The 25,198-nt window shown below is 52.8% G+C and overlaps 2 protein-coding genes and 1 pseudogene across 5 annotated transcripts in view; 1 reads left to right on the forward strand and 2 right to left on the reverse strand.

The window, feature by feature from the left end:
- Bpi (bactericidal permeability increasing protein) overlaps positions 1-9,809 on the reverse strand; it is a 51,516-nt gene extending 41,707 nt beyond the window's left edge. For both annotated transcript variants that reach the window (XM_021663887.2, XM_060382917.1), the window contains exon 1: positions 9,696-9,809. The gene's annotated coding sequence lies outside the window, so the exon portion shown is untranslated. The remainder of the gene's footprint in view (positions 1-9,695) is intronic.
- On the reverse strand, positions 2,836-4,252 carry LOC110565938 (large ribosomal subunit protein eL32-like; annotated as a pseudogene).
- The window catches only part of Kiaa1755 (KIAA1755 ortholog), a 32,522-nt gene continuing 15,142 nt past the window's right edge, over positions 7,819-25,198 (forward strand). Inside the window, exons 1-5 of one of the 3 annotated variants that reach the window (XM_060382916.1) lie at positions 7,819-8,023; positions 16,246-16,446; positions 19,296-20,613; positions 21,039-21,221; positions 23,523-23,646. In XM_060382916.1, coding sequence (XP_060238899.1) covers positions 8,021-8,023; positions 16,246-16,446; positions 19,296-20,613; positions 21,039-21,221; positions 23,523-23,646 — 1,829 coding nt within the window. In that variant the 5' untranslated portion in view covers positions 7,819-8,020. The remainder of the gene's footprint in view (positions 8,024-16,245; positions 16,447-19,295; positions 20,614-21,038; positions 21,222-23,522; positions 23,647-25,198) is intronic. The other 2 variants (XM_060382915.1, XM_021663869.2) reach the window with 2 other exon arrangements.

The raw sequence follows: 25,198 nt of genomic DNA on the forward strand, positions 1-25,198 counted from the left end.
AAGCGTGAGAGAGAGAGTATGTGTATAGTAGGGGTGGATGTTGTAGACAGAGAAGGAAACTGCAGCAGCCAGGCCTCCCAGATCTGCTTCAGGAAAGCATCAACCCACAGTCGTCAGATGCAGAGGAGCTGGGTGGCCTTGTTGTTCTGCCAGGGACTGTTCTGCGCCTGGCATAATTTCTATTTTCTCTGTGGAAGCCAGTGCACAAGATGGCCTCCTGTCTTCCCTGTCCTCACAGGGTGACAATCAGTGGCTGTGACGAGATACAAAGGGGTGTTGGGATGCTTGGTCTAGGAAAAGGGCCTGGCAGCCTCCTCTCACCCTGGTGAAAGCCAGCCGGTCAGAGTGTCTCGGGCATTCTGTGACTTCAGAGGCCAGGGTCCTTTGCCCTTGGAGCTTCCGGCTACCTTCTCTTGGGGTGGGAGGCCAGTGTCACACTGCAAAGCAGTGCCAGGTCTACGTGGAGAAACGGAGGCCTCCGGCCCTGCTCAGCCGTGGAAGGAAGCCATGCTGGCAATGGATCTGTCAGCTGTCAGCCCTGCAGGCAATGCAGCCCGCCAACATTTTAACTGCAACCTCATGAGGGGCTCTTGGCCAGAAGCACCCAGCCACGCTCTTTCCAAGTGCCCATCCTTAGAAACCATGGGAAGCTGAGTTCCCTGCTGCGGGAGGCAGCTGAGCTGGAGAGGGCTGGGCACCCAGCATCCCCACCTCACGCCGCCTGGAGATTGGCCCCACCCAAGTCCGCTCACTGCCAACAAAGTACTTTACATCCCAGCCTCTGATTCACTAACTCCCACCAAAGCCCCCTTTGACCTCTCGGTTTTCCTGTGGGCTTCTGTTCCACTGTTTAAACCCCATGGCTTCCTGCAGTCTGGGGCTCCCTCTCTTCCCTTTCAACAGCCAGAGCTATCTAGACTACAGGGAGCTAGGGCCTCTTCCCAGACCCAGCATGGCGGCACCTCTCTATTGAAGCTCAGATCTCTCCAGCATTCTGAACCATCACACCCGTGACAGAGACATCCCGCAGAAGCTTTGCCATGTCCCCATCTTCAGCCCTCTTCATATCAGTAGACCTGTCTCCACCAGTAGGGTCTGCCTTCTGCTCAGGGGCAGGGAACGTGGCCCTGGGGATATGTCCCCCAGTAGTGAGCTCCATCTCCTACCCCTTGACCTAGTGCCTGATGGAGTCAAGACATTGGAAAGGTTTCACTAATGAATGAATGAATGAAACTGAATTGAATGAATCTGTCAATCAATCAATGAGTAAACTAACCTGAGCCCACCTATAGCTCTTTGGCCCATGGCTCTGAGCAGGTCTCTGTCCCTCTCCGGGCCCCAGTGATTCTCAGAGTGTGTAACCAGTGGCCCAACTGCCCATCTGTGTTTATTACAAATGCAGTGCCCAGTGAGGTTGTCTGTGTGCATCTAAAACACCAGCACTGGAAGAGTTAAGGCGGGGAAATCACAAAGAGACCAGCCTGAGTATATGGTGAGTCTGAGGCCAGCTCAGAGCACACAGTGAGTCCCTGTCTCCAACAACAGAACAGCCTCCATGGTTTCCAGTCCTAGGCCTTGTGGTCCAGTCCTGTTGGGGGACAGTTCATGCATGGAGGGCACCAGCAGCAGTCCCTGTGTGAGGAGTAGGTGGCTTCTCAGGTCCCTTCCTAAACTGGAGTCCTGAGATGTTGCTTTATCAGGACCCAAGGGTAGAAGCAGAACCCAGGGCTCTGGAGGATCGTAGGAGGAGACATAGACAGGACAGGGTGACTGCCTTTCCTGCCTCAGCTGAAGATGAAGGGAAGGAGAGCAATGAGGGCTGTGGCCCTCCGCAGATTGGCCCTCCACCTGAAGCTGAGCTCTCAGTGTGGGAGACTGAGTCCCGGAGTGTGCTGGCCACACCCTGTTTCCATCCTGAAAGCCACAGCAAGAACAGCATCAGTCCAATTCTCAGAGCTGTAGGGAAGAGACTGGAGCATCTGGGGTGGTTCTAAAGCCATACCCCATCCCCACCATAATGTCCTGCAATCCCATGAAACTGTGAGCCCAAATAAATCCTTCCTAAGCTGATTCTGTCAAATGCTGGTTCATAGAAAGGCAAAGGTAATTAATACTGATTTGTTGTTATTGATCTGCTTTTGAAGACAGAATCTTGCCACATAGCTTGGGCTGACTCAGAACTCTCAATCCTAACTGCCTCCACCTCCTGGATCCTAGTATTTCAGGTGCATCTGCTTCATGCCTAGCCCATTGATATTGTCAATTTTATATGCAGATGAGCTTTATCTCTGTCTCTTTGTTTACAAGTTCAAGGTTTATGCTTTTGTCTCTTCATCTAGTTTTCTGGACCATGTAAAATGCTCACATGGTTAAAACTCAAGGCCACATAAACATTTTCCCAGAGAAGACTCGTTCCTAGCTCTTCCCCAGTGCATTTCCTCCGACTCTATAGCCCTTCTTAATGAGTTTCTGTTTTATCCTTCCTTTCTTTTGTATAATTAACTTAATATGTGTGTTTTCTTTTTAAAATGTTCTTTCTTTAAAGATTTATTTTTATTAGTGTGTGTGTGTGTGTGTGTGTGTGTGTGTGTCATATGAGTGCAGTGCCTGCTGGTGGAGGCCAGAAGAGGGTGTCAGATTCCCTGGAGCTGGAGTGACAGATGTTATGATTGCCTAATGTAGGTGCAGAGAATGAGCCGGGACCCTCTGGGAGGGCAGCAAGTGCTCTTAACTGCTGAGCCACCTACCAGTTTAGACCCCTTTTCTGCTTTTTCAATTTTTTTCCATTTTTTGTCGTTTTATCTTAAACACAAATAAAACATGTACACAAGCCATCTACTCATTTTCTTTACTGCATAGCGTGGCGTTGGGATTGGTGACTCTGATGGCCAGCTGCGCTGCTCTTTCTCTGATGGCTTTTTGGTTCTTGGAGGAAGCATTGTGGGCAACCTCAGCACAGTAAGATTTGTTGGGTATTAGCAGCACTTCTGGCTCCCTGAGACTGTGGGCCAGAAACTTCCGGAAGCCACTAGGCCACATGTGTTTAGTTTTCTTGTTGCTCCTGTAGCCAATGGTAAGCATCAGGATCTGACCCTTGAATCTTCTCCAAACCCTCTTGTCGAAACCTCTGGGCTTCCACCAGGTTTGCTTAATTTTGACATATCAGTCTGATGCCTGAAGAGCTTCTTTATGCTCTTTTTAACTATCGTGGATTTTACCAGAGGCCGGAGGGCAGCTACGATGCCACAAAAGAGATGGCAGCGTCTTCGCAGCTAGCGCAGAGGAAGAAACCCTCTTCTGCTTTCTTCAATGAAAGGTGCCATACATTTATATTTTACTTTTTGTTTAACACCAACCACTAGAAATCACTCAGTGTAGTGTATAGAGATCCTTTGGCTTCTCTAGCTACACAAGATCTCCCGTGTGGTACCTGTCTGTGGTGTCATGATTAATCTTCCTTGTCAACTTGACTGGCATGAGGTCACTTAAGGGCCTGAAGCATACCTCTGGGTGTGTCTTTGAGGGGATTTTGGGAAGGATTAGCTTAGGGGGTTCCCCTGGACATGGTGTCCTGACGCACAACTCTCTCTGCTTGGCACCAGGTGAGAAGCATCGGCTTCATGCTCCTCCCTTTGGCCACCAGGCTTCCCCTTAGCTCCCGGGGCTGGCAGGGCTGCAGTCCTTTCTCCCTCAGCTGGCAGCTCTTAGCTGTCTCCCAGGTGAAGAGGGGCACAGCCCACAGGCCCTAGGAGTCTGTGGCCATCGTGCGAATCAGCCATGGAGCAGTATCAGGACAGGGCTGGGCTGGAAGGGAAAGAGAACTTCCAGGGGATAGAACCCAAAGTCCAGAGCCTGAGGAGGTGCTGGGACTAGCTAGCAACCCCTGGAGTCTTCGGGATCCACCATCCCGGGTTGATGGTCCCACTACTACATCTACCCAACAGTCAGAGGGACCTCAGGGAAGCCCCCCTTTAGTTCCCACCTGACTCTTCGTGCTTCTCAGGAGAAAACTCACATTTCCTGTCTCTCAGGACAAAAATATAACACCTGCCTGTTCTATTTTTCTCTGGGGTCTCTTACTCATCAATACTTCCATTATCTTGAAATCTCAACTCCAGCCCTTGTGGGGCCGAATAAACCTCTTTTTTTCATAAATTGTTCTGCCTCTGGGTGCTGTGTTACAGCCACAGAAAAGGTAGCAGAGCACCTGTTCACAGTGGGCCTCCATGAAGCTGATCTTGAAGGTTCCCATGACTCTGGCTTTTTCCTTGAGGTCTCCGTAGATTACATTTGCCACCCATTCAGTATCTACTCATCCTCACAAGGGCCTTCGGGGTATGACATTTGTCTGCTTTTGCCATGTTGGGGTGGAACACAGGGCTTCCTCACATGTGCCAAGCAAGTGCTCTACCCCTGAGCCACACTCTCACCTCATCAGGGGTTTTAAGGCAAGACTCAGAGCCAAATCTTCAGCCTTGGGAACCTATGTCTTCCTCCAGGCCAGCCCATGCTAACGTTTGGGCCATAGATGACAAATGAATGTCAGATCCATGATCACTTGTGCCGATCGGTGGCAGCTGCCTGTACTGTACATTGAGGAGGATTCTGTGGCTGCCTGTAGGCTCTTCTAGAAGTTCTGCAATTGATTTTTAGTGTCGGTCATGGACAGGGAATAGTAAGTGGATGGATACATGAGTGCCAAGTGTCTGGCGTCCCTTACAACAGGAACAAATATTTGGCAAAGGAGTTAATGAACTCTGAATCCCATGACATTCTTCTTAAGTTTGGCAACTCCCTTTTTCCTCCAATGAGCCTGTCCCCCTTGGTGAGGTGTCCTAGCACCTGGCCCCAAAAGTCTCAAGGTCACAGGCAGAGCTATCAGTTGCTTGAGGCTTGTCATAACCCAGGCTTAGTTTTCACCCTTCCAGGGAATTATCTCGGGATTCCCACGGTCCTCCACCGGGAGCATCTGGAACCTCCATTGCCCACTGAGGAAACTCTAGCTCCGGGAGGGATGCAGTCTCCTCAGGACCACCCAAGAAATCACCAGCAGAAACACTACCCATGTCATCTCCCACCCTCCCTCCAACAGATGTGAGACGGGGGTGGGGGTGGCTTTGATTTCTGCAAATGCAGCCCAGCAATTGGACACAGTTCAGTTACTCGCTGAAGGGAGAGGATGTGAATACTTAACCAACCCTTGGGAATCCCCTGGAAAGTCCAGAGGGATCACGTCCAGCCCCGGAGCTAAAGTTTTCTAAGTGAATTCTTCCATGTCTCTAGCACTGAACACAGCTCTAAACATTCGGCTGCTGGATGAGGCCCCATGGCAGTCCTGTGAGAAGGGATAGTCTAAATCCAAAAGGGAAATCTGAGGCTCCGAAGGGTGTTCTATGGGCTCAGAGCACATAGGTGTGTGTGTGTGGGGGGGGTTATGTGCATATATAGAAGTGCACACATGAGCAGACACACTCTTGGGTGACTGTGAAATTCTTAAGCCATATCGGTCCAGCACATTTTGGGGGAGAACACACACGGGCACAGGTATGAAGGATGCCGAGAGGCCCAACAGTGGACTGCAGTGGTTTGTGCCATTTACAGTCCACTTCATGTCCACTCCCCCTCCTTCCTAGGTGCTGTAATCTCTTGGACAGCCAGCTCTTCCTCATATGGGTAGTCAGTCCTACTGGATTCCTGGGCACACGTAGGCATGATCTGATTGGCTTGTCCTTGTAAGGCTTTGGAACAGTGACCCAGGCAAGAGGAATGTCTGGGATTCATCCAGGCAGCACACCAAGGTAGTTAACGGAGTGGTTTCTAGAATGAACGGCCTTGTTCAGTCCGGGAATGAAGCTTTCTACCCCGCCTGATTCTGCCTCGGGCTTTTCATCTGTAAAGTGATGCCAGTGGCTTGGACCCACCCTGAGTTTACTTTCAAAAGTGTCTGATGTACAGAAAGTTCCATTTTAGTGTGGTCACGGCTCAAGGCTTGAAGTAATCCCACTGGCTTTCAGGGGCTCCCAGGTTATTCCTGACAATGAGACTCCTGGAGCAGGACAGCAGAAGTCCTGTCCTCACGACAGTGAGATTCCCAGCTTCTTCACCACAGACTCTTGTGAGTGACACCTGAGACCTTTCCAATCCGTTTTCCTCTGCTTACCTAATTCAGAATCCTTTCCGTCTCCTGTGATCTCAGAAAACTGACCATGGTGCTCCTTCTGTCAAGAACCCACAACTCCACCTCCCAGCTGAAATCTGCCTGTAAGCCAAAAGCTGTTTTCTCCTAAACAACTGCATTCCTAGAGTGCTTGCCTGGCATGTCTAAAGGCCCAGAACCACATAAAACACAATGCGGTGGTGCATGCCAGGGATCCCAGCACTTCGGAGGTGGAGGCAGAAGGATCAGAAGTTCAAGGTCATCCTCAGCTATGCATGGAATTCTAGACCAGGCAGCTAGACACAGACCCCTGTCTCAAAAAAACAAAACAAAACAAAAACCACCCCAGCCCTGTCTGCCTCTTGTCTTTTAGGGAGGGGTTATCTGATGTTTAAGTGACATCCCCAAGGGTATCCACCACATCCTGAAACTACTGGGGCGTTGCTAGTCCAACAGCAATAAACAGGGGCCCAAGGGCAGGAAAGGATTTGGAATGGCTCCTAACTCAGGTTCTTGCAGTGAGACTGGATAACCAGTGTAAGGAGGGACATGGCTGTGGGTCCTGTCCTTCCTATTCTCCACTCACTTGTCCTCACTGGCTTAGGCTCAGCACCCACCCTGGAGGATTTCCATGTGTGGTTCTCCTTGCCTAGAGCTCTGTCTTACAGCTGCCCCTGCTCCGTTCACTCATATCTGGCCACTTAAAAAAAAAAAAAACAAACCTGTGTGGGTGTTTTCCCTGGGTGTGTATCCGTGTCCCATGTGTGTTCCTGGTGCCCTCAGAGGCCAAAAAAGGGCGCTGGATACCCTAGGACTAGTAGTCACAGATGGCTGTGAACCTCCATATGGGGGCTGGGAATCGAACCTCGGTCCTCTAGAAGAGCAGCCGAATCTCTCCAGCCCCTTGGCTGGAGTTCCTGGTGAGCTGCATTCCTTCTCAGCAGTTAATGCTCCGTTGTTTCTCTGTTCCTCTCTTTCTCGTCCCAGTTCCCGGTAGATGACACCCCCGCCCTCAGGACAGGGTCTCTGTGTTGTTCTGGCTCAGCAGTCCCTTCAGTGTTTGATGATAAACGGATCAACTCCACAGTCGCCCCAGGGAAGCCTAGTGCCCCATCCCAGGGCACCTCGGGTGGGGCTTCCAAACAGCACATGGTTGGTTCCAGAGCCAGGGAGTCCTAGGTCAAGGCACCGACACGGTGCGTGTCTGGGGCGCCCTGGGCGCTGCCTCACAGCAATCCAGTTCTCTGTCAAGGGGGCTTCATGTTCCTGAAGGCTCTGTGTGTTAGCCACCATCCCAAGCCTGAGACTGGGCCGTCAGGACCGATGCTGATCCCTACTCCCCAATTCCAGGAGAGTCGCCCCCATCCCCTCCCCATTTTACAGGTGAGGAAACTGAGGCTTAGGCGACAAAGTGACTTGTAGATACAGACAAGGAGCCAGCTCTGACTCCGCAGTCCTGCGCGAGGACTCTAGAGGAAGCTCTGGGTAGCGCCAGGCACCCCCCAGACTGGAGTTCTGGTGGCCTCGGCAGGGGGTGCGGGGTGCGCTGACCGCCTGGCTCCCATCACCCGCGGCGGCGGCAGCGGCGGCAGCGGCGGGGCGGGCGCAGGCCGAGGCGTCGTACAAAGAGCCGCTGTCCCGCCGCCGCCCCGCCCCCCGCGGGTGGCCCGCCTCTCCCCCCACTCCCTCTTTCGCCTCCTCAGTCTGGGTCCCCTCTCACTCTTCCCTGTGCCGGGCTGGCTGCCCCTCGGGATGAGGCCGGGCTGGCATTTCCCCGCCCTGCCTCCTCACTCTGCCCAGAGGTAGGAAGCCGGAGCTACGCGGGACAGAGACGGCCGCCGTGGGGACCAGAGAGGCATCACCATGGTAACGCCTTCCCGGGCCTGGACCACCTCACTCTGCTGGGTTTTCTCCCGGCACAGACCCCCCCCCGGGGGGAGGTGCACCCAGCGACCCTCCTTTCCTGGCCTGGGTCGGTGCTTAACTGCGCAGCCCCAGCAAGATTAGGGCAAGAGTGGGGCTCAGAGCCCCTCCTGGGCCGAGAGTCCTGGCTGGGCCTCTCTGCAGAGATGCACGCTTTCATCTCGCTCCAAACCAGAACGCAAATCTGAGCTGGAATCCTGGACCTTGCGCCATGCAGAAAACTTGGGGTGTTTTTAGCACTTTAAACTCTATACTTACTGACAGTTCTGTGTTCTGTAGGGGGTCTGAACCGGGACAGCAATCAAAGTCTCCTCTCAGCAATAGCGCTGGGAAAGGGCAGAGTCTGAGGGCAGTAGGGTGGCTAAGAGGAAATTGCTCACCAAATCTTGGGTGCGTTCGCTGTTTGAGACACGGGGGGGGGGGGGGGTTGGCAAGGGAAACGTGCACGCTTTGGACCATGGGGTCCTCCCGTGGGCATGAGGTGTAAAGGCAGCTGGGGAGAAGACTGAGTGAGTGCAGTGCCTCTGTGCCTGGGTTTCCTGGACCTGCATCCTGGGAAGGGGACCTCAGGGAGGGTTGTGTGTGCCTTTGAGCCAGTGTCTGGGACGAAGGTATCAAAATGAAGTCTGTTGCCGAGAGAGTCTTAGCTCAGCCCCAGACAGACAGGATTGGGCAGGAGTCACAGGAGCAATTTTGCAAATCTCAGGGGATTTGGACAGAGCTGGGAGACAGGCCAGGGCGTTCACCCCTTGACTCTGATTGGCTGTGCTGGCTTGGGTGGGCTTCCCTTCCCAGGCAGGTCCACACCCAGCTCTACAGAAGGGTGCATTCACACGCAGATATGGGCAGGCAAATCCCTTTTCCCACACCGAGGACCAGCACACAGGCATCATGTACCTGCTTGCTCGTGCTGACATATGGACAAACACCTGTGCACGCAGACAGTACAAACCCAGGCTCCAAATGCAGACACCAGAAGCATGGGACACACTGTTCTCGGAGCAGATCAAAGTGTTTCCTGAGTGGCATGGCCTAAGGCACTGGTTGTCTGCCTCCGTGCTGGCACTGTACGAATGGTGGACATACCACTCCTGCCAGCTCTAACTGGAGACTTTCCGCCCTGCATCGCACAGACCGAGACCCTGAAGCCCCAGGAGCCTAGGTGGCAGGAAAGTCACCCTTCCAGGAAGCGCAAAGTACAACAGCCAGAATTCTCACCCTGCCCAGCCCACCTCAGTGCCAGCTCATCTGTTTATCAAAGGTCTGGTTTTGATGGAACCAGTTGTTCACGTGTAGTTTATAAACCCCTTCAATGAATCCCAGACTCTCAGGGCCGGGGTTCCTGGGCCGCTCCTCGAGAACCTCTGAGAAAGTATTCCTGAGCGGTAGGAAGGGCACGTTTTCCTCTGTTTGTGTGTGTGCATGTGTGGTGGGTGAGCGGGCGTGTGTTTGTTTGTGCATCTTGTTATGTTGTGTGAGGGAATGTATGTGTACGTATGTGTATACGTGTGAGGTGTGTACGGGTGCCTGTATCACACACAGAAACTGAAAGAGGGCCTTTATCACTTCCACCCACCCCTTAGAGCCAGGGGCTCTCCCTGAACCCGGACCTTACCTTTTATTGGCTGGGCTTGGAAAAGCCCCAGGGATCCTCCTGTGTCTGTCCCGCTCAGTGCTGGGTTAGAGGCATGCATGAGGCCACACCCGGGTTGTTGTGTGGGCATAAGGTCCTCCGCTACTCTCTTCACTCTTTAAATGGCAAATGCCATCACCCAGCCTCTTCTCTGATCTCAACTTTGTGCCCTGAGTACTCTGACCTGGTTTCAGAATCCCTTAGGGTTCACGGTCCTTCCTGCCCCGGGACCTTTACACGTGCTGTCTCTGCTGACAAATTCCTTTTTGTCCTGTAGATCTCCACCCAAACAAAACTGCCACGGTTTATCCTCTTGTGACCTGCTCAAGCTCACTGTAGCACGCCTTTCGGCAGGCGTGTGGCGGTCAGAGGGCAACTTGTGGGGAGTGGGTTCTCTTCTGCCGTGTGGTGCATCAGGCTTGGTGGCAAGAGCTTCAGCTTGCTGGGCCATCCTTCTGGCTCCTGGAGATTTAGCACTGTGATTTTTGAAAGTGATTGAACCCGGGCTTTGTGCATGTTAAGAACTGTACTGTCACTGAGCCATAGCCCCTGCTCTCTCTTTACTTACTTTATTTCAAGATAGGATCTCGCTACACTGCCTGGGCTGGCCTTCAACCCGCAACTCATTCTCACACCTAGAGAGTAAGTGGGCAAGTACAAAAGAAGCCTGCATTCCTTGCTCGTAAGCACAGGTGCCATGGAAACCTGAGAAGAGATGCCCCGTTGGCAGGACTCGGAAGGGTGGGTAGGAGCCTGTGCAGAGAGAGGTACCGTGTGAGCGGAGACAGCAGGTGCCCAGAAGGGGAGGCCGCAGGCTAAATGAGGTGGCACTTAGAGGAAATTTTTATGGAAATGATGGAAATGGCACAAACACATGACAGTAAATAAAGCAAATTTACATTGAAAATGAAATAGGAAGAAAAGTCAAACACTGAATAATCAAGAATAAATACTAAGCAAATAACAAATCCAGGTATGTGATCATGGCGAGAAAACCTTGCCCATGGGGGAGGTGGAGGAGGGGAAGTCCTGGCCAGAGCAGGGTCTATTTAAGAAGCAGGTAAGGAAGGATGGGGGTCCGAAGCAGCGGGTATGCAAGCTGTGGAAGCAATAGGACCCACCTGATGTTACTGAGGACCACGATTGGATCTCTGTGCATGAGTCTACAGGGAGCCTCGGGTGATGTTCCTGTCCACTGGCAGTGTGAGCCTCTGTTTATTAACCTGTAAAATGGGGATAAGATACCCTGCCCACAGAATCATCAGGACAATCCCATAAAACCATCCGTGGAGTGGACTTAGTGCTGGCCTCATCCTGAAGGCTTGCTCAGGGGAGCACAGAGGCAGCCCGAGGGGTCAACTTTGTCATCTTACGGCTTGAGTAAGAAGTTGTGCCCCAGGACAGAGGCATGGGAGAGGAAAGACAAGGACAAACGTAAGACTAGGGAGGGCTCAGAGAAGCAGAAAGAACTTACTGGATGCCGCATGACTGAGCTGGACTTGAACGCAGCTCTTTAGACACCCACTCCTGTCCTGGTTCACTGCATCTTGGCCATCCTTCCAGTTTTGAAAGTTTGTTTATAAAGAGCTGATTTGAAAGCTGGTTTGCAAAGAGCCAGATTCTCACTCCAACATCCATCGCCCACACATAGACAAAAAGCGCAAACAATTTGAGTTGGATGTGAGCGGGAGCTTTCCGACCATCGGAAAGCTAACTTCGGGAGCCTCAGCCCAGACAAGTTCAAGAGGAGAGTCCCAGGAACTGGAGATTGCAGTCTGACACCTGCTGGGCAGTGGCTGGCTCACAGATGTGCTTGCTTTGGCTGATCTTGAAAGCACTTGGAGGTTTACTGAATACCCAGGAGGCCAGGCAAGGCAGGACCTCAGTGACCTCCATATCCCAGGCCCGTTGCCCCCATTGCTCCTCTGAGGTGGGTGGTTGGGGTCCTTAGTGAGGGTCTGTGGCTGCGCTTTCTCACATTCATCTGCTCCTGTCTCTCGTATCACAGGCAAACCCACTCATTAGACAGTTCCCAGGCAGGAGCAGGGACAGGGGATGAGGCTGGACCTGTGAAACTTCCTCAGCAGCTGAAGATCGGTCCATTTAGAGACCACATCCTTACCCCACATCTTCCGGAACTAAATCATACGGAGAATTCTAGAACAGATATGCCCAGTGCTTTAAAAAAGAACAAATGCAATGCTTGTGTTAATTCTTTGGGAATTTCAGGCAAGTATACAATGTTTACTTTCACCTCTTCCCCAACTCTTCTGAGACCCACCCTCCACTCCCCTCTCCCTCCCAACCCTGTGTCCTATGTTTTTGTTTTGTTTTTTTATGAACTGTAGAGTCCAATTTGTGCTGCTCATATACTCATTCTACCTCCTCCAGAAGCCATCAGCCCTCAGTAGCTCCTCCTCAACAGGCAGAAGGAAGGCCGCCGGCCTCTCCCAGCTCTTGCGCTGGAATGCTGACTGGCTTCATCTTGAGCAGCTCTTGTGTGGGCAACCACAGCTGCTGTGAACTTGTGAGTGCCAAGGTCCTGTCGTGTCCAGGAGACACTGTCCTCCCCAGCTGTCTGGGAACTCTCCTCCGGAACTTGTCTGGGCTGAGACTCTAAAAGCAAGCTGGTCACCTCTGACCTCTGGCTCTTAAAATCTTTCTGCCTCGTCTTTCACGATGGTCCGAGCCATGGGTATGACACATCAGGCCCTTGGACCAGTTATGATTTCCTGCCTTAACCATAGCCAACTGCACAAAGAAAATTCTCTGATGAGGTCCGAGCACCATTTATAAGGGGTGAAGTCACCCGGCATGGCATAGTCAGTGTCTCACCTTTTCTAGCTTTTTGCTTTCTTCTTCGTTTTGGGGTAGGGGATGGAACCCAGGTCTGTGCAGAGGAGGCAAGCGCTCCCCACCCCCCAAGCTGAATCTCAGCCTTTCCACAGAGCAGAGGGAATGCTCTAGGACCCAGCCCACACCAGCCCTTCCCACTCCTCTTGCTTCCCACGAGGAGGAGGAGGAGGAAGAAGCCAAATGAGACTAGAATCTTGGCTCTGTGGAGAAAGTGGAAAGATCTGGACCTTTAAGGCAGTCCAGCCCACATCTCGGAAGGCCCGGCTAACAACATCTGGCGAGACCATTTAGAAAAAAAAGGAGCCAGCCTTGAAAGCACACGATCACACTTTTATGTTTCCCCACCCCTGGTTATAAAAGCCACACTGACTGGTTCCAGAATGTTTGGAAAATATAGCAAGCTTGGAAGAAAATTAAAAGGCTGTCTCCGGAGGCCCTGCCCCTCACTGCCCTCGGGATAACTTTGCTTAATGCCCACTTGGGCTTTGTCTGGATCTACTCACATTCTGTAGATCGTACTGTATGGAAAATTTTCTTTAAAAACATTATAATAGAAGCTTAGTTTTGGAGAGGGAGCAGCTGGCTAGGAGTGAGCCTCTTTGTGGGGGGTCACAGAACCCTTGTATATTGAGCTGGGTAATGGTCGCAAGACCGGTACATGGATAAAAGTATGTCTGCCTGCATTCTTTGCATTTGCCTGATAGAAATTGATGTTTAGGATGACCATAGAGCAGGCCCGTTGCAAAGCTGCTAAAATAGATGTATACAGCCCAGAGCAGTGATACAGTCCTCTACTCCCAACACTGGGGAAGCAGAGGTAAGGATTGGAGGTCAGCCTGGGCTACATAATGAGTTCAAGGTTAGCCTGAGCTTCTGGTGAGAATCTATCTCAATAGGCCAAAGGCTGGCAGTGTGAAGATGGCGTGGAAATGGGGCTGCAGTTGTAGCTTATTCTTGCTTCTCGTGCACAGACCCTGGGTTCCAGCTCAGCCCTTTAAAAAGAAACTACAGCTCCATTTCATATGTCCATCCTTGGCCAGTGTGCTGGACTCTTTCTCTGGTCCCAGTTGCAAAGCGGGTCCTGGCTCCATCTTTTTCATCATCCATCCCAGGCCTGGCCCCTACGAGGAGCAGCTGACTGCTGCCGGGGCCGCCCTCACTGGGAAGGAATGGAAACGTGCCTATCAAGTTTCACAGACATCATTTAGAGTCTGGCAGCAGCGTTTGGACTCCTGTGGTCCTGGGCTGGGCTGCTCAGTTCATTTGTGATGGCAAGGGGCCAGCATTCCTCCCTGCACCCTCCGGGGCCCTTTCACCATGCTCTTCCTGAGTTCTCGGACAGTTCTGAGACCCTGGAGTCAAGCCTCTGGTAGGTAGTGTGCCGACGGGAGGGTAGCCTCGTCACAATTTCTCGCTGTCCAGTCACTTTTGAAGGTGGCTAAAGTGTGTGGCAAGTGCAGGCAGCCTGTGCAAGCCAAGATTGGCTCAGTGGGCAAACCTTGCTTTTCCTCTTGTGGTTTCTTTAGGCCACTAGAATCCTGGACAGACCACCCTGAAAGGAGTGGATCTCAGACGGAGCAGGCAGCCAGAGGCAGGGGAAGCCAGCTGTCTTCACTGCCATGCGTCTGGGTTGCATTGTTACTGTCTATTTCATTCTAAGACCCTGGCAAAATTGGCTCTGACCAATAACCAGAAAAATGGGGTTCCCTAGGTTAGTAATGGCATCATTGTCTGTGATACCAGGCAAGAGACTGGGAATGTAAGGCTACTACACAGCAGGTGCCTGGAGACTGATCTCTTTCCCTCTTTCTCTCCATCCTTTCTTCCCTTCCTTTCTCTTTCCTTTTGAGGTAGGAACACAGTTATGTACCTTTCTGCAGAGTGGGTAGATGTGAAAACAAAACAAAACAAAAACAACAGTTTTAATAGTGCAAACGCTGAAGGTCGTAAATAATTACATTTTCAAGACTGAAGCAGACATCCCGGCTGGCTGGAGATGAGGTCTAGAGAGGTCCCTAGTCAAGGCCACAAGAGGAGAAAAAAGCCAGGTGTGGCAGCCTCCCAGTGTAGACAGGGTGGCGAGTGGGCACATGGCATGAAGTAATGCTGGCCCAGTGACTCAACTGTGTTTGTGTCCTCGGGTGCCATTTGTGATCTCTTTCTCTCACTGTCCCAGGTTAATGGGTGCCTTGGCCACTTTCTATTGCTGTAAAGACACCATGAAGAAGGTGACTTATAGAAGAAAGAGTTTATTTGAGACTTGCAGTTCCAGCCGAGTGGAGTCTGGGACCATCCTGGCAGGGAGCAAGGCATCAGGCAGGCATGGCTGGGGCAGTAGCCATGAGAGAACTCAGTCTTATCTACAAGCACAAGACAGAGAGTGCTAACTAGGAATGGCTTGAGCTGCCGAAACCTCAAATCCCACCCCCCACTGACACACCTCCTCCAACAAGGCCACACCCTTTAGTCCTTCCCAAACAGTTCCAGCTGCTGACCAAGTATTCAAACATATGAGCTTGTGGGACCATTCTCATTCCGACTATGGCAATGGGAAACAGGAGTTGACTAGTGGTGAGGCTAGGGGCACTGGTGAGCCCAACAGGTCTACAAAACCCCTCCCTGTTCTACCACACCAAGGATCCCACCCCCCAACTTAGCATCACCCCAACATCATGACCCACTCTCCTCCAGACTGCAACTGTAGGCATTCATTTTTTTTTCACTCATTCACTTATTCTGACTAAAGGGGGGGAGGGAAAGGGTGGCCTGCTCTGGATGGACTACAGATGGGAAGGGCCGTGGCCTCTGTCTCACACCCCTGAGCCGTGCCTTCTCACCTGCCTCAGGGTCCCTGCTTTGCCGCCTTCAGTTCCTCTTTGCCTGTATTCACAGGCTGTGGAGACGTGGATGCGGCAACTTTAGATGCTACCCTTCCTGATCCATTTGTTCTTTGGGGACCAGAAGTCAGTGTCGGAACTTTTCCGATAAGGTGCCAGCGGAGGGGGGACATCTGACCACACGGGGTAGAGGCGGGTGTGAAGTCGAAGCACCTTCCCGAGCAGGCAAGGGCTGGCCCGATGCTTGAGGTTAAAGAGCACGTTGCCAGGTGAGGTGAGGAACAGGCAGGCAGGTGTTTGGGAAGGAGGGACAGCACCGGCAAAAGCCTCAGGCGAGCGAGAGACTCCTCTGGTCACGGTACAGACAGAGGCGGCAGGGCTGCGGGAGGCTGGCATCGTGCACAGCAGTTAGACCTAAGTTGCTAGATGCCTGGCATGGTGGGGTAAGTTTGCTCTGGGGTCCTGGTGGAAGATGGCTGGAGTGCAGGAGACTAAAACGCCGGTGAGGCAGAGAAGGCAGTCGCATGAAATTGGTGATAGAACCTGGCAGGGGAGGAGTCCTAGGTGTGTGTGTAGGGGGGGATTGAATGTAACATGGCTGAGGGCTGTTGGGGTGGCTGCTGAGGGGTCTGCTGGCTGAGCTGTGGGGCCATCACTAGGCAGACGCAGGAAGTACAGGCTTGGAAAGTTCCCCAGTCAGGCTGGAGTGAAGTAAGGGAGGAGCCCTGGCCATGGGAATGAACAAGGTCTCACTCACAGGAGTACTGAACATTGCATGAGTGGTCGCTTCCCCTGTCCTCATGGCTACTGTAACTGCTCTTCCTCCCTGCTGTCCCCAGCAGGACCCTTCAGCCCTTGACATGGCCATCCAGCATGCCCTGGCAGGGCTCTACCCGCCTTTTGAAGCCACTGCCCCTACCGTCCTGGGTCAAGTGTTCCGGCTCCTGGACTCTGACTTCCGGGGAGATGGGCTGAGCTTCCTCCTGGATTTCCTCATCCCTGCCAAGCGCCTGTGCGAGCAAGTGCGGGAAGCAGCCTGCGTAAGTAGGGAGGCTGTGATAACAAGGCTCTCTTAGAAGGTCAGAGCGCTGGAAGCGAGGGAAGAGGGAGATGGTTAGGGTGTGTCTTCCCAACAAGAAATATGGTGGCTGTGGGGAGGGTTCCCAAGAACCACTGCTTATCCACAGGGAAAGGCCACCTGCCAGTAGAAAAAGAAGGTTGTTTGGTTTGTGGCCTTTTGAGAACTAGGGGCCAGTGACATCTAGCATTCATCAACAGGGAGGAAATCCAAGTGTCCAAGGACCTTGCCTGGGCTTGAGGGACCTGCCTGGGTGCTGGTACCATGAATGGTAGCAGCTGGCCCTGTCCCTGGTGAGGCCCCTTCCACAGAGGCAACAGAGACTGTTCCAGAGCATTCCTAAAGACACTTTTACCCCTGAAAACCTTGAGATTTCAAGGTGGTGACTCTTGGAGCAAAGTGGCGACAAATGTTTTAAGCAGGAGGAGAAAACAGCTCAGTCCCCACTCAGGCCGTGAATTTGTCCCAATCAACCCACTTGAAGACACATTTCTGCTTCCCGCCTCTGCTTCTCTGGTGGCCAGCCACTACAGCAGCTGTGAAGAGAAGCGTCCCAGGAAGGATCTGGATTGGCCAGGATGTGGTCATGTGTCCATGGCTGGGCCAATCACTCTTGACCAGAGGAATTGGATAGTAAGATTGCCCAGACTTCTTCCTCCTCCCTCCTTTCCTCCCTCTGTCCTTCTCTCTCTCTTTCTCTCTCTCTCCCTCGACTGTTTTAGGAAAACAGTGGGGAGACCACCAAGGAATCAAAGTTCTGATTGCCTCTGCCCTCCTCCCTCAGACGTTTGCCAGTGCCTCTTGAGCTACTGTTAGTGACCCTGAGCCCTCTGCCACCCTCCATCAAGAGCCACATAGCCAATCTTAGGACCCACAGCACCTGCTGAGAAAACCCCCATGGTAACTGCATCTGAGTGAGAATAGTAGAATGTAGTGCCTCCCAGAAGCCTTTGCCCCTGGCCTCTCATGACCTCCTGACTTTGATACAAAAAGATCTTCCCCTCATAAGCCACGCAAGTGTCACTGTGTGTGGTTGTTCAATTCACATGTGCAGGGCTGGGCATGTGACCCTAGGCAGTAGAGTGCTGGCCTAAAGTGCACAAAGCCCTGGGCTTGAATTCTTCCATATGAAATGGCATAGTACTGCCTGCCTGTGATGCCAGTACTCAGCAGGAGGATCAGAAGTTCAAGGTCCACTTCAGCTGCAGTGTGAGATCTAAGCACAGCCTTTCTGTGTCTTTGTTCTTGATTATAGACACCTTTGATGTGGCTGTCGTGGACAAGTTCATGTCACCTCAGAATAGACAGGAATGAAGAGGGACTCACAGTAGGTCCTTTGAGGTCAGGTTCTCTGCTTCAAACCAAGACGCAATCACTGAGAATGTGAGAGATCCTCACCCCCACCCTGACTCCTGTGGGTGAGAGAGAAAGAGACTGCAATGGCATGATGCCACAGTGGCAATGGCCTTTTCGAGGTGGTCTGGTGAGGCAGTGATAGGGTCAAGTTTCCCGACTTCTCATTCCATACTGTTTCTGTGTCATTTGAACTGCTCAGATGGGGAGATGGCTCAGCAGTCAAAGGCTCTTGCTGCACAAGCCTAATGACTGGAATTTGATTCCTGGAACCCATATATAGATGAAAGAAGAGAACCCAGGCCTCAAACTTATTCTGTGGCCTCCACATGAGTGCCGCCCCGGTTGTCCACACACATCCACACAAGCAGGTATTTTCAGAAAGGAGTGAATTCATGTGCTCTGAACCTCCCCAACCGTCGTGTTGGCTTTTCTGCATCCGTATTCAATCTATCTCACGCCAGCCCAGGAGTGTAACAGTAAGTTATATTTTGGGAGGCCTTTTTAATCACCTGCTCTAGCTCCCAAATAAATGAGACAGAGACATAAGATTTATTAATAAGTTTTAAGGACCATATCTGGGCAGATAAGCATTTATACTAATTCTCAATGCTGGTCTTGCCATGTTCCAGCCATGTGCCCCAAATCACTTGCCGTATTGGTCCTCCTGTCTGAGCTATTTCTGCTCCATCAGGTTAGTTCTTAATTGCCACATCCTTTCTCCACCTCTTTTTCCTTCTTCTTTCTTTGTGGTCCCTACCTGAGGCCCCAAGACAGGGAATGGAAGTTCCACCTATCTCTCTTCTGCCCAGCTATAGGCTGTCCAGCTTTATTATTATTATTATTGTTATTATTATTAACAACTAATCAGAGATAATTGGGGAACAAATTTTACAAAACATTAATCAAAGCGTCTGACAATGCCCTCCTCCAGACTGATTTCGGAGCCCAGAATTCAGCATCTGAATTACACAGAGCACCAAACCAACCCCAACACAGGAGTACTGGTGTGTTTTATTTCACTCCAATTGTCAGATAGAGAAATCAAATCTCAGAGCAGCTCAGTAACACATACAAAAGCCCATCTGGACCTCCAATCCATGCTTTCCTGGATTTAAGAGGAGGGGGTTGGGAGGGCTAAGGCTCCAGCTGGGTTGGGAGAAGTTTCGGGTAAATGGGGAGGGAAGGGTCATAAGCCAAGAAGGGTCGCCATGGAAGGCACTGATTAGAACCTGGAGCTCCAGCCTTCTCTTCAGGCCGGGAAGATGCTTCAGCAAGCATCTTCAAGGCCAACGCCAAGGATAGGACTGAGTGACCCCATGCACACTGAGAGCGAAGGTCTCTTTGGTGCCTGGTTCTAGGCGTCTCTCTTGCCTTTGCCTCATCCCTGGCTGTTTGGGAGAGGAAAGGGAACTGACCTGGGGTCTGTTTCTGTGATGCCCTCCTCTCTCTCCGCAGGCCCTCTATACCCACTGCCTCTTCCTGCACGAGGGCTGGCCACTGTGTCTTCGGGATGAGGTCGTGGTCCACCTGGCACCACTCAACCCGCTCCTGCTGCGGCAGGGCGATTTCTACCTTCAAGTGGAGTCCTGGGAGGAGCAGTCCGTCCACATGACACTCAAGTGCCTCTCCTCAGACCTCCGCAGGGTGGACAAGAAGACCATTCCTGAGTCCTCCTATCCTCTGATTTTCACGCCAGAATGGTTAGAAGCCATCAACAGTGACTTTGAGGGCCGTCCCTTACACAACTGTCTCGTGGCTTCTGAAAATGGGATCACGTCTGTACCTTGGACCAGGATTACCAGCCCAGAGTTTGTAGATGACAGACCCTCAGTAGTGACCATCCCTTCCTCAGATGGGGACTCCCGTCAGCTAGGGGAACTCCATCTCAGCAGCCCCCAGGAGCCATGCCAGGCCAGCTCCCAGAGTTGGGCTAAGGATAAAGGGAAGTTGTCTGGGGACAAGTATCCAGGGCTCATCAAGGTGGAGCCAACAAGGCCAGGGCAAATGGCCTTCAGGATGGACAGTGAGGCCGACCAGGGTCTGGAAGGGGACTATGTGGCTCTCCTGGGCTTTCCCCAAGAGTGTAGGAGGGGATCTCCAGACAGGGAGGTAATGCCACTCAGTGATTCTCAAGGATCACAGGAGGAGAGATCCAGGAGGAAGGGGGCACCTCTGCTTGGAAGAGTCCTACCTCTGCCAGGGCCTGCTGGGGCACCTCCCTTGGGAAGACGGACATGTGCAAAGCCAGCAGGCTCGGGAGAAAAGCCCTGTAGTGGGGGCTCAAGGAAAAAGGCCAGGCATAAAGCCTCTGACAACAGTGCAGTACAACAGCCTCAGCAGCCCCACGCTGGTGTCCTGGAGAAGCCACAGGACTACACCTCTGGCCTGGTGGAAGACACTGAAGAAGAGCCAGCAGCCTCCAAGATACAAAGGCCGTTGGGAATGCCGGCAGCCATGGTCCAGCTCAGGCCTGGGCCAAGACAAGCACTCTCTCCCCTCCTGTCCTCAGCTGGCCCTGTAGCCCTAACGTCTGAGACAAAGACAGAGGAGACCACACCAGGACATGACAGAGCTTCCAAGCCTGAGGCCTGCCTCAGTAAGAGTATCTCCTTCCATGGGTCCCTAGCTCCTGGGCTCCAGCTTTCCTTCTTGAAAGAGCAGAGAGCACCATTGGCATCCCCTGAGAAGGACCTACTCCAGCATGCCAGGCCTTGGGAAGCCCTGTGCCCCGTCAGCTCTCTGCAGCCTGGCAGAGCCAAGGTTCCAGGGAAAGGTAAGAGCCTACACTAAGCAGGGCAAGAACCAAGCTTATCCTGGTGCAGGAGGCTCTGGCTGAGAGGCAGGAGCCACAGCCTGACTCAGTCCCAGGGGGCTAAAGACATCTTACTAGTGTAGAACTGAGCAAGACTTTTGGTTAGGACTGCTTGGGTTCACATTCCACTTTTGCCTCATGCTGTGTGACCTTAGCCAGACACTTAACCTCTCTGAGTTTGGGCATGCAGGAGTTGTGGGGGAGGGGAGGGATAGACTGGACTTGGGGGATGGGGACAGGACTCTGGCACGAGGGTACTTAGCATCCCTGGGAGAGAGCAGATCCGATTATAAGCTGAACTGTCATTTGGGTGGAAGACCCCAAAACCTTGCCCTTCAGAAAGTCTGTCTCCTGTATAACATCGCTGCTTTGTTCTTCTTCCCCAGCGGGATCAACTCTCTCCAGAACATCTGGCTCAGGCCCACTGTCTGGGGAGCCGCCTGGCTCCCAGGAAGATTCTGCAGGTCTCCCAGGAGGAGAACTTAGCTTGGAGAAGTGTTCCAGGCCAGAACCCAGGATTGGGAGTCTGGGAGTCAAGCTTCTCCACTCCGGGATAGCCTGCCTGCCAGGTGCCGGGGTTCAGAGGGGAGTGGAGGGGGTAGACCATTCTCAGAGGCTGGTGGGTGAAGAGGGGGAGGGCCCCAGAGGCTGCAAAGTTCCCAACCAGAGGCTCGGGTTAGAGGAAAGCAGTTTCTAGGCATCCATTCGCCTGTCTGTTCACTTGTCCATCCACCATCTATCCATCTAGACTTCAGTGAGGCAGCCAAGGCATGTGCCACACTCTCTAGAAGTCGACCCCGAGACAAAGAATTTTGGAAAGGCTCCCAGCAAGAAAGGGACAGAGAACAGCAAGGCAGGCAGAGAAAGGGATGAGCAAGGCTATAGCCAGACCCTGGTGTATGGATTTTACCACCTAGCCAGCAAAGTCCCGGGGTCAGTATTTAATGTCTGGCTCTGTTAGACATTAAGGGCAGGCTGATCTTGGGTGTGTCAATCATTAACTGCAGGCTGATCCTGAGTCTGTCAGTCATTAACTACAGGCTGACCCTGGAATGGGATGCAGGCTGGGCCAATCAGCTAGTTCAGCAAAGGGCAGGCCTTCAGGAAAAGGGCCTCTAGGAGCCTGTTAATAGTCCCTCTGTGGAACAAGCCCACCGAGGGTTTTGGAGCCGCTGCTGACAGCTTCCTTGCTGCAGGTCTTGTATTCCAGATTCGTAGTTATTCCAATCACTGGTTTCTGAACTCTAGACTCATCCCTGTTAGGAAACAGGTTGGATGTGATCCCTGCACCCCCAAAACCTTTAGTGTGAGGGAAAAAAATTCAACAGGTCATTGCAATCCAACATAAAGGAAATTTCCAGGGACTGGGAAAAGGCAGACAGTGCTCCTGGCCCAGGCATCTAGTGGCAGAACCACTGGAATGTCCTCCATTCTCTTCCCTCTGAGATCCTGGAAGAAGAAATGAAAGGTGCAGTCATTTAGTAGTGATGGGAGTTAGCCGTATAAAGCTTGGGAACAGTGTTTCTGAGACAGGGAACGGTGCACAGAGAGTCAGGAGCAGGGAGGACCACTGTGCCTTTGGGGACTACCTGTCCTGCCACCTTGCTACTCTGGGACTTGCACATCTCCAAGGTCTCATCTTCCCAAAGGTCCTGGAGGAGTCATCTGCTGGTGTCCCCATCATTTGCTGAAGTTTTTCAGTGGCTATAGGAGCCTCCTGCACGCCCCACCTGCTGTTTGTTCCTACTGCTGTGTGACATTGATCGCCCAGCATGGCCATAGCAGAAAGGTTTTCTGGGGCTAGAGATGGTGATTCTGGTACCAGCCACCAGGCAAGGGGCAGTGTTTAGGGCACAGGGATCTCCTCGGTCCAATGAAAAGCAAGTGAGGAGGACTGCATCTCCTCTCGGGTGGGGTGTTGCCTGTTGCCCTACTCCTGTCCAGGCAGCATTTGGTGGGCAGGCATGGTCACGTGATGTTGTGTCCCAGGGCATCTAGCATCTGACCCTTTGCTACCTGGACTTGGGCAGGGCTGATTCCACCTGGAGCCAGGGGAAGAGGCAGGCGGGACTTCTGGATCCAGCCGCACTCTGCAAGCTAGAGCTGTGTTGCTCCAACCTCCACGTGCTGCCCAGCTCCTCAAGCACGGAGGCTCTCATGATGCCTTGAGCTCTGGGTTGTTGAGGAAGATTACTGCAGGATCCCAGGCTGGGGCCAGAGTTTCTAGAAGGCTGGGAATACGGAAGTGATGCCTTGGTTGCACCAGAGGACAGAGAGGATCCCACTAGCTGGAGATAGTGGGGCGCCCTAGGCAAACAGGATGAAGGAAGATCCTGCCATCCATGCTGAGTCTTGGGGAGACTGTGGGCTGTGTGAGATGGAGACAGAGATGGTGCCCAGCCACCACAGCTGCATCTGCTGGTCCTGGCTGAGTGAGGACCACTCTCAGGAACTGGCTCACTTAATTCCCAAAGAAACCTCCTCTGCCCCGAACTGAATTTGTTTCATCAGATAAATGAAACTAGACCTCGGGGATGCACAGACCTACCTGGGGACGCACAGCAAGTCAGGATGTCAACTAGTCTGTGTGGCCTGGAATTCATTGCACCAGCTCTGCTTCCTGGGGTTCATGCCCTATACAGAGACGGCACCGTGGATAGTCAGAGAGCTACCCTCTGCTGAAGGAGAACTGTTCTCAGGAAGTGGCTCTGAAAGGATGAACAGGAGGAGTTTGAGGGTCACAGAGGGAAGAGAATGGAGGACATTCCAGGCAGAAAGAACAGTGTGGGCAAAGGCCTGGGGTGTCATAGAGGAGGCTCCCATGAAGGCTTCCCCGGAATTGTCACTGCTCATGTGTCTTCTCTCTCCAGGTGGTAGGGACCGGGTGGGGCGGCCTCTGCTTCTGGTGTCAACCAAGGAGGAGGCCTGGGAGGCGCCGTGGTGCACGGCCTTGGAGGTCATGGAGTTACTGTCCTACTTGTGCAGTGTTCCCAGGTAAGGGCACACTCTCACACTTTGACCCCTTCACCCCTCAGCCAAGCGTGTAGTAGAGAGACCCCGGGTGCTTTCACGTACCATGTGTTCAAAGAGCCAGCCACAGGCTAGGTGTCAGAGATGTGGGGTGGTGTGTGTGGAAGGGAAGGTGGCGGCAGATGGGTTCTGTCCCTGCAGCCAGGGCCTTCCCCAGGCTGGTGTGAGACAGGAAAGGCTTCTCTGGGGGAGGCAGCATCATAGATATAAACATTGTTGACTAAATAAAAGAAAGAGCGATAGATGAGTGAGTGGATGAATGAATCAAAGAGCCAGGGTTTGCTCTTTCAGTAAAGTGCTTGCTTTGCAAGGGGAGTACCTGAGCTCTAACTCCAGAACCCGTGTACCAAAGACCAAGCACAGTGGTGTGCATCTTAGTCCCTGTTCTGGGGGTGCCGAGACAGACCAGTCAGCGTAGCCTAACAGGTGTGTTCTAGGCCAACGAGAGACCCAGCTTCAACAGAAAAAGGTAGAGCGTCCCTGAGGATGAGAGCCGAGGTCGTCCTCTGGCCTCGGCACCCCCACAGGCATCAGTGGCACACAGACACACCAGAATAAGCATGAGTGATGAAGGCACAGGCATTCTCCGAGTCCCTCAGCCCGCGGTGGTTCAGACTTCATGGGGAGAAATGCATCTTGCTCTGAGACTCAGGCTCCCACCGGGACTTGCAGAGGTGGCGGTTCCGGTTCCCAACCCTGAAGTGGTAGAACCCCAGCCAACTGGAAGCTCAGCATCTGTGGAGGCAGGGTTTAGGGAGCTGTGAAGCTCCTTGGAGCCTCCTTTGTCATGCCCCCAAAGCCCCCTGCCCCCTGCAGGCCACCAGATACCAGATATTCTGCAGGTGGAAAGTGACCACCATCTCTGTGTAGAGAAATGGCCCTGTGGTCGGCAGAACCCTGGACCATCTCCCCACGCACCTTGCTCTGTGACCTTGTGTCTGTGGCTCACCCTGCCCTCCAAATGACCAGGGAGGCCCGGTAGGGGCACAGCAACTGGGATGAGGGGAACTGCGGTGCCAACTCCTCTGGCCGTCTACTGCTTGGCCGCTCTGTGTCTGTTTCCTCACCTGAGGGTGGTCATAGCAAGCATTTGTGCCCTTTCTTGCACTGGACAGGAACTGGATAGGTTACACTAATGAACCTGTCAATCCTCACACAGCCTCGTTGGCCATGGTGATATAAAACAATGTGCCAAGGTGGCCAGGCACCCATGTGGGGGAGAGGGGGCTGTGCCTGTGCCCTGGTAGTATAAGGTTTGAAGGCAGCTGGGGGTGTCTTGATCAGCAGGCTGGCTGAGGGCACTTACAGCCCACCAAACCTCCTGCCCCTCCCCCACTGCTGCTCAAAGTCTGAGGGCCCAGCGTTCTGAGGAAGACTCCTGTTTGGCCCAGGTCTGTAATTAGGCCAGACTGGGACCTGGGAAGCAGCCACCCTGTCCACTCTGGTGACAACAGTAAGGGGTGTCAGGTGCAAGGAGCTAAGTCTGAGTTCAGAGCAGCCTTGAGTTGTCTGCCGT

The sequence above is a fragment of the Meriones unguiculatus genome, chromosome 4 (genome assembly GCF_030254825.1).
Source record: "Meriones unguiculatus strain TT.TT164.6M chromosome 4, Bangor_MerUng_6.1, whole genome shotgun sequence".
NCBI lineage: Eukaryota > Metazoa > Chordata > Mammalia > Rodentia > Muridae > Meriones > Meriones unguiculatus.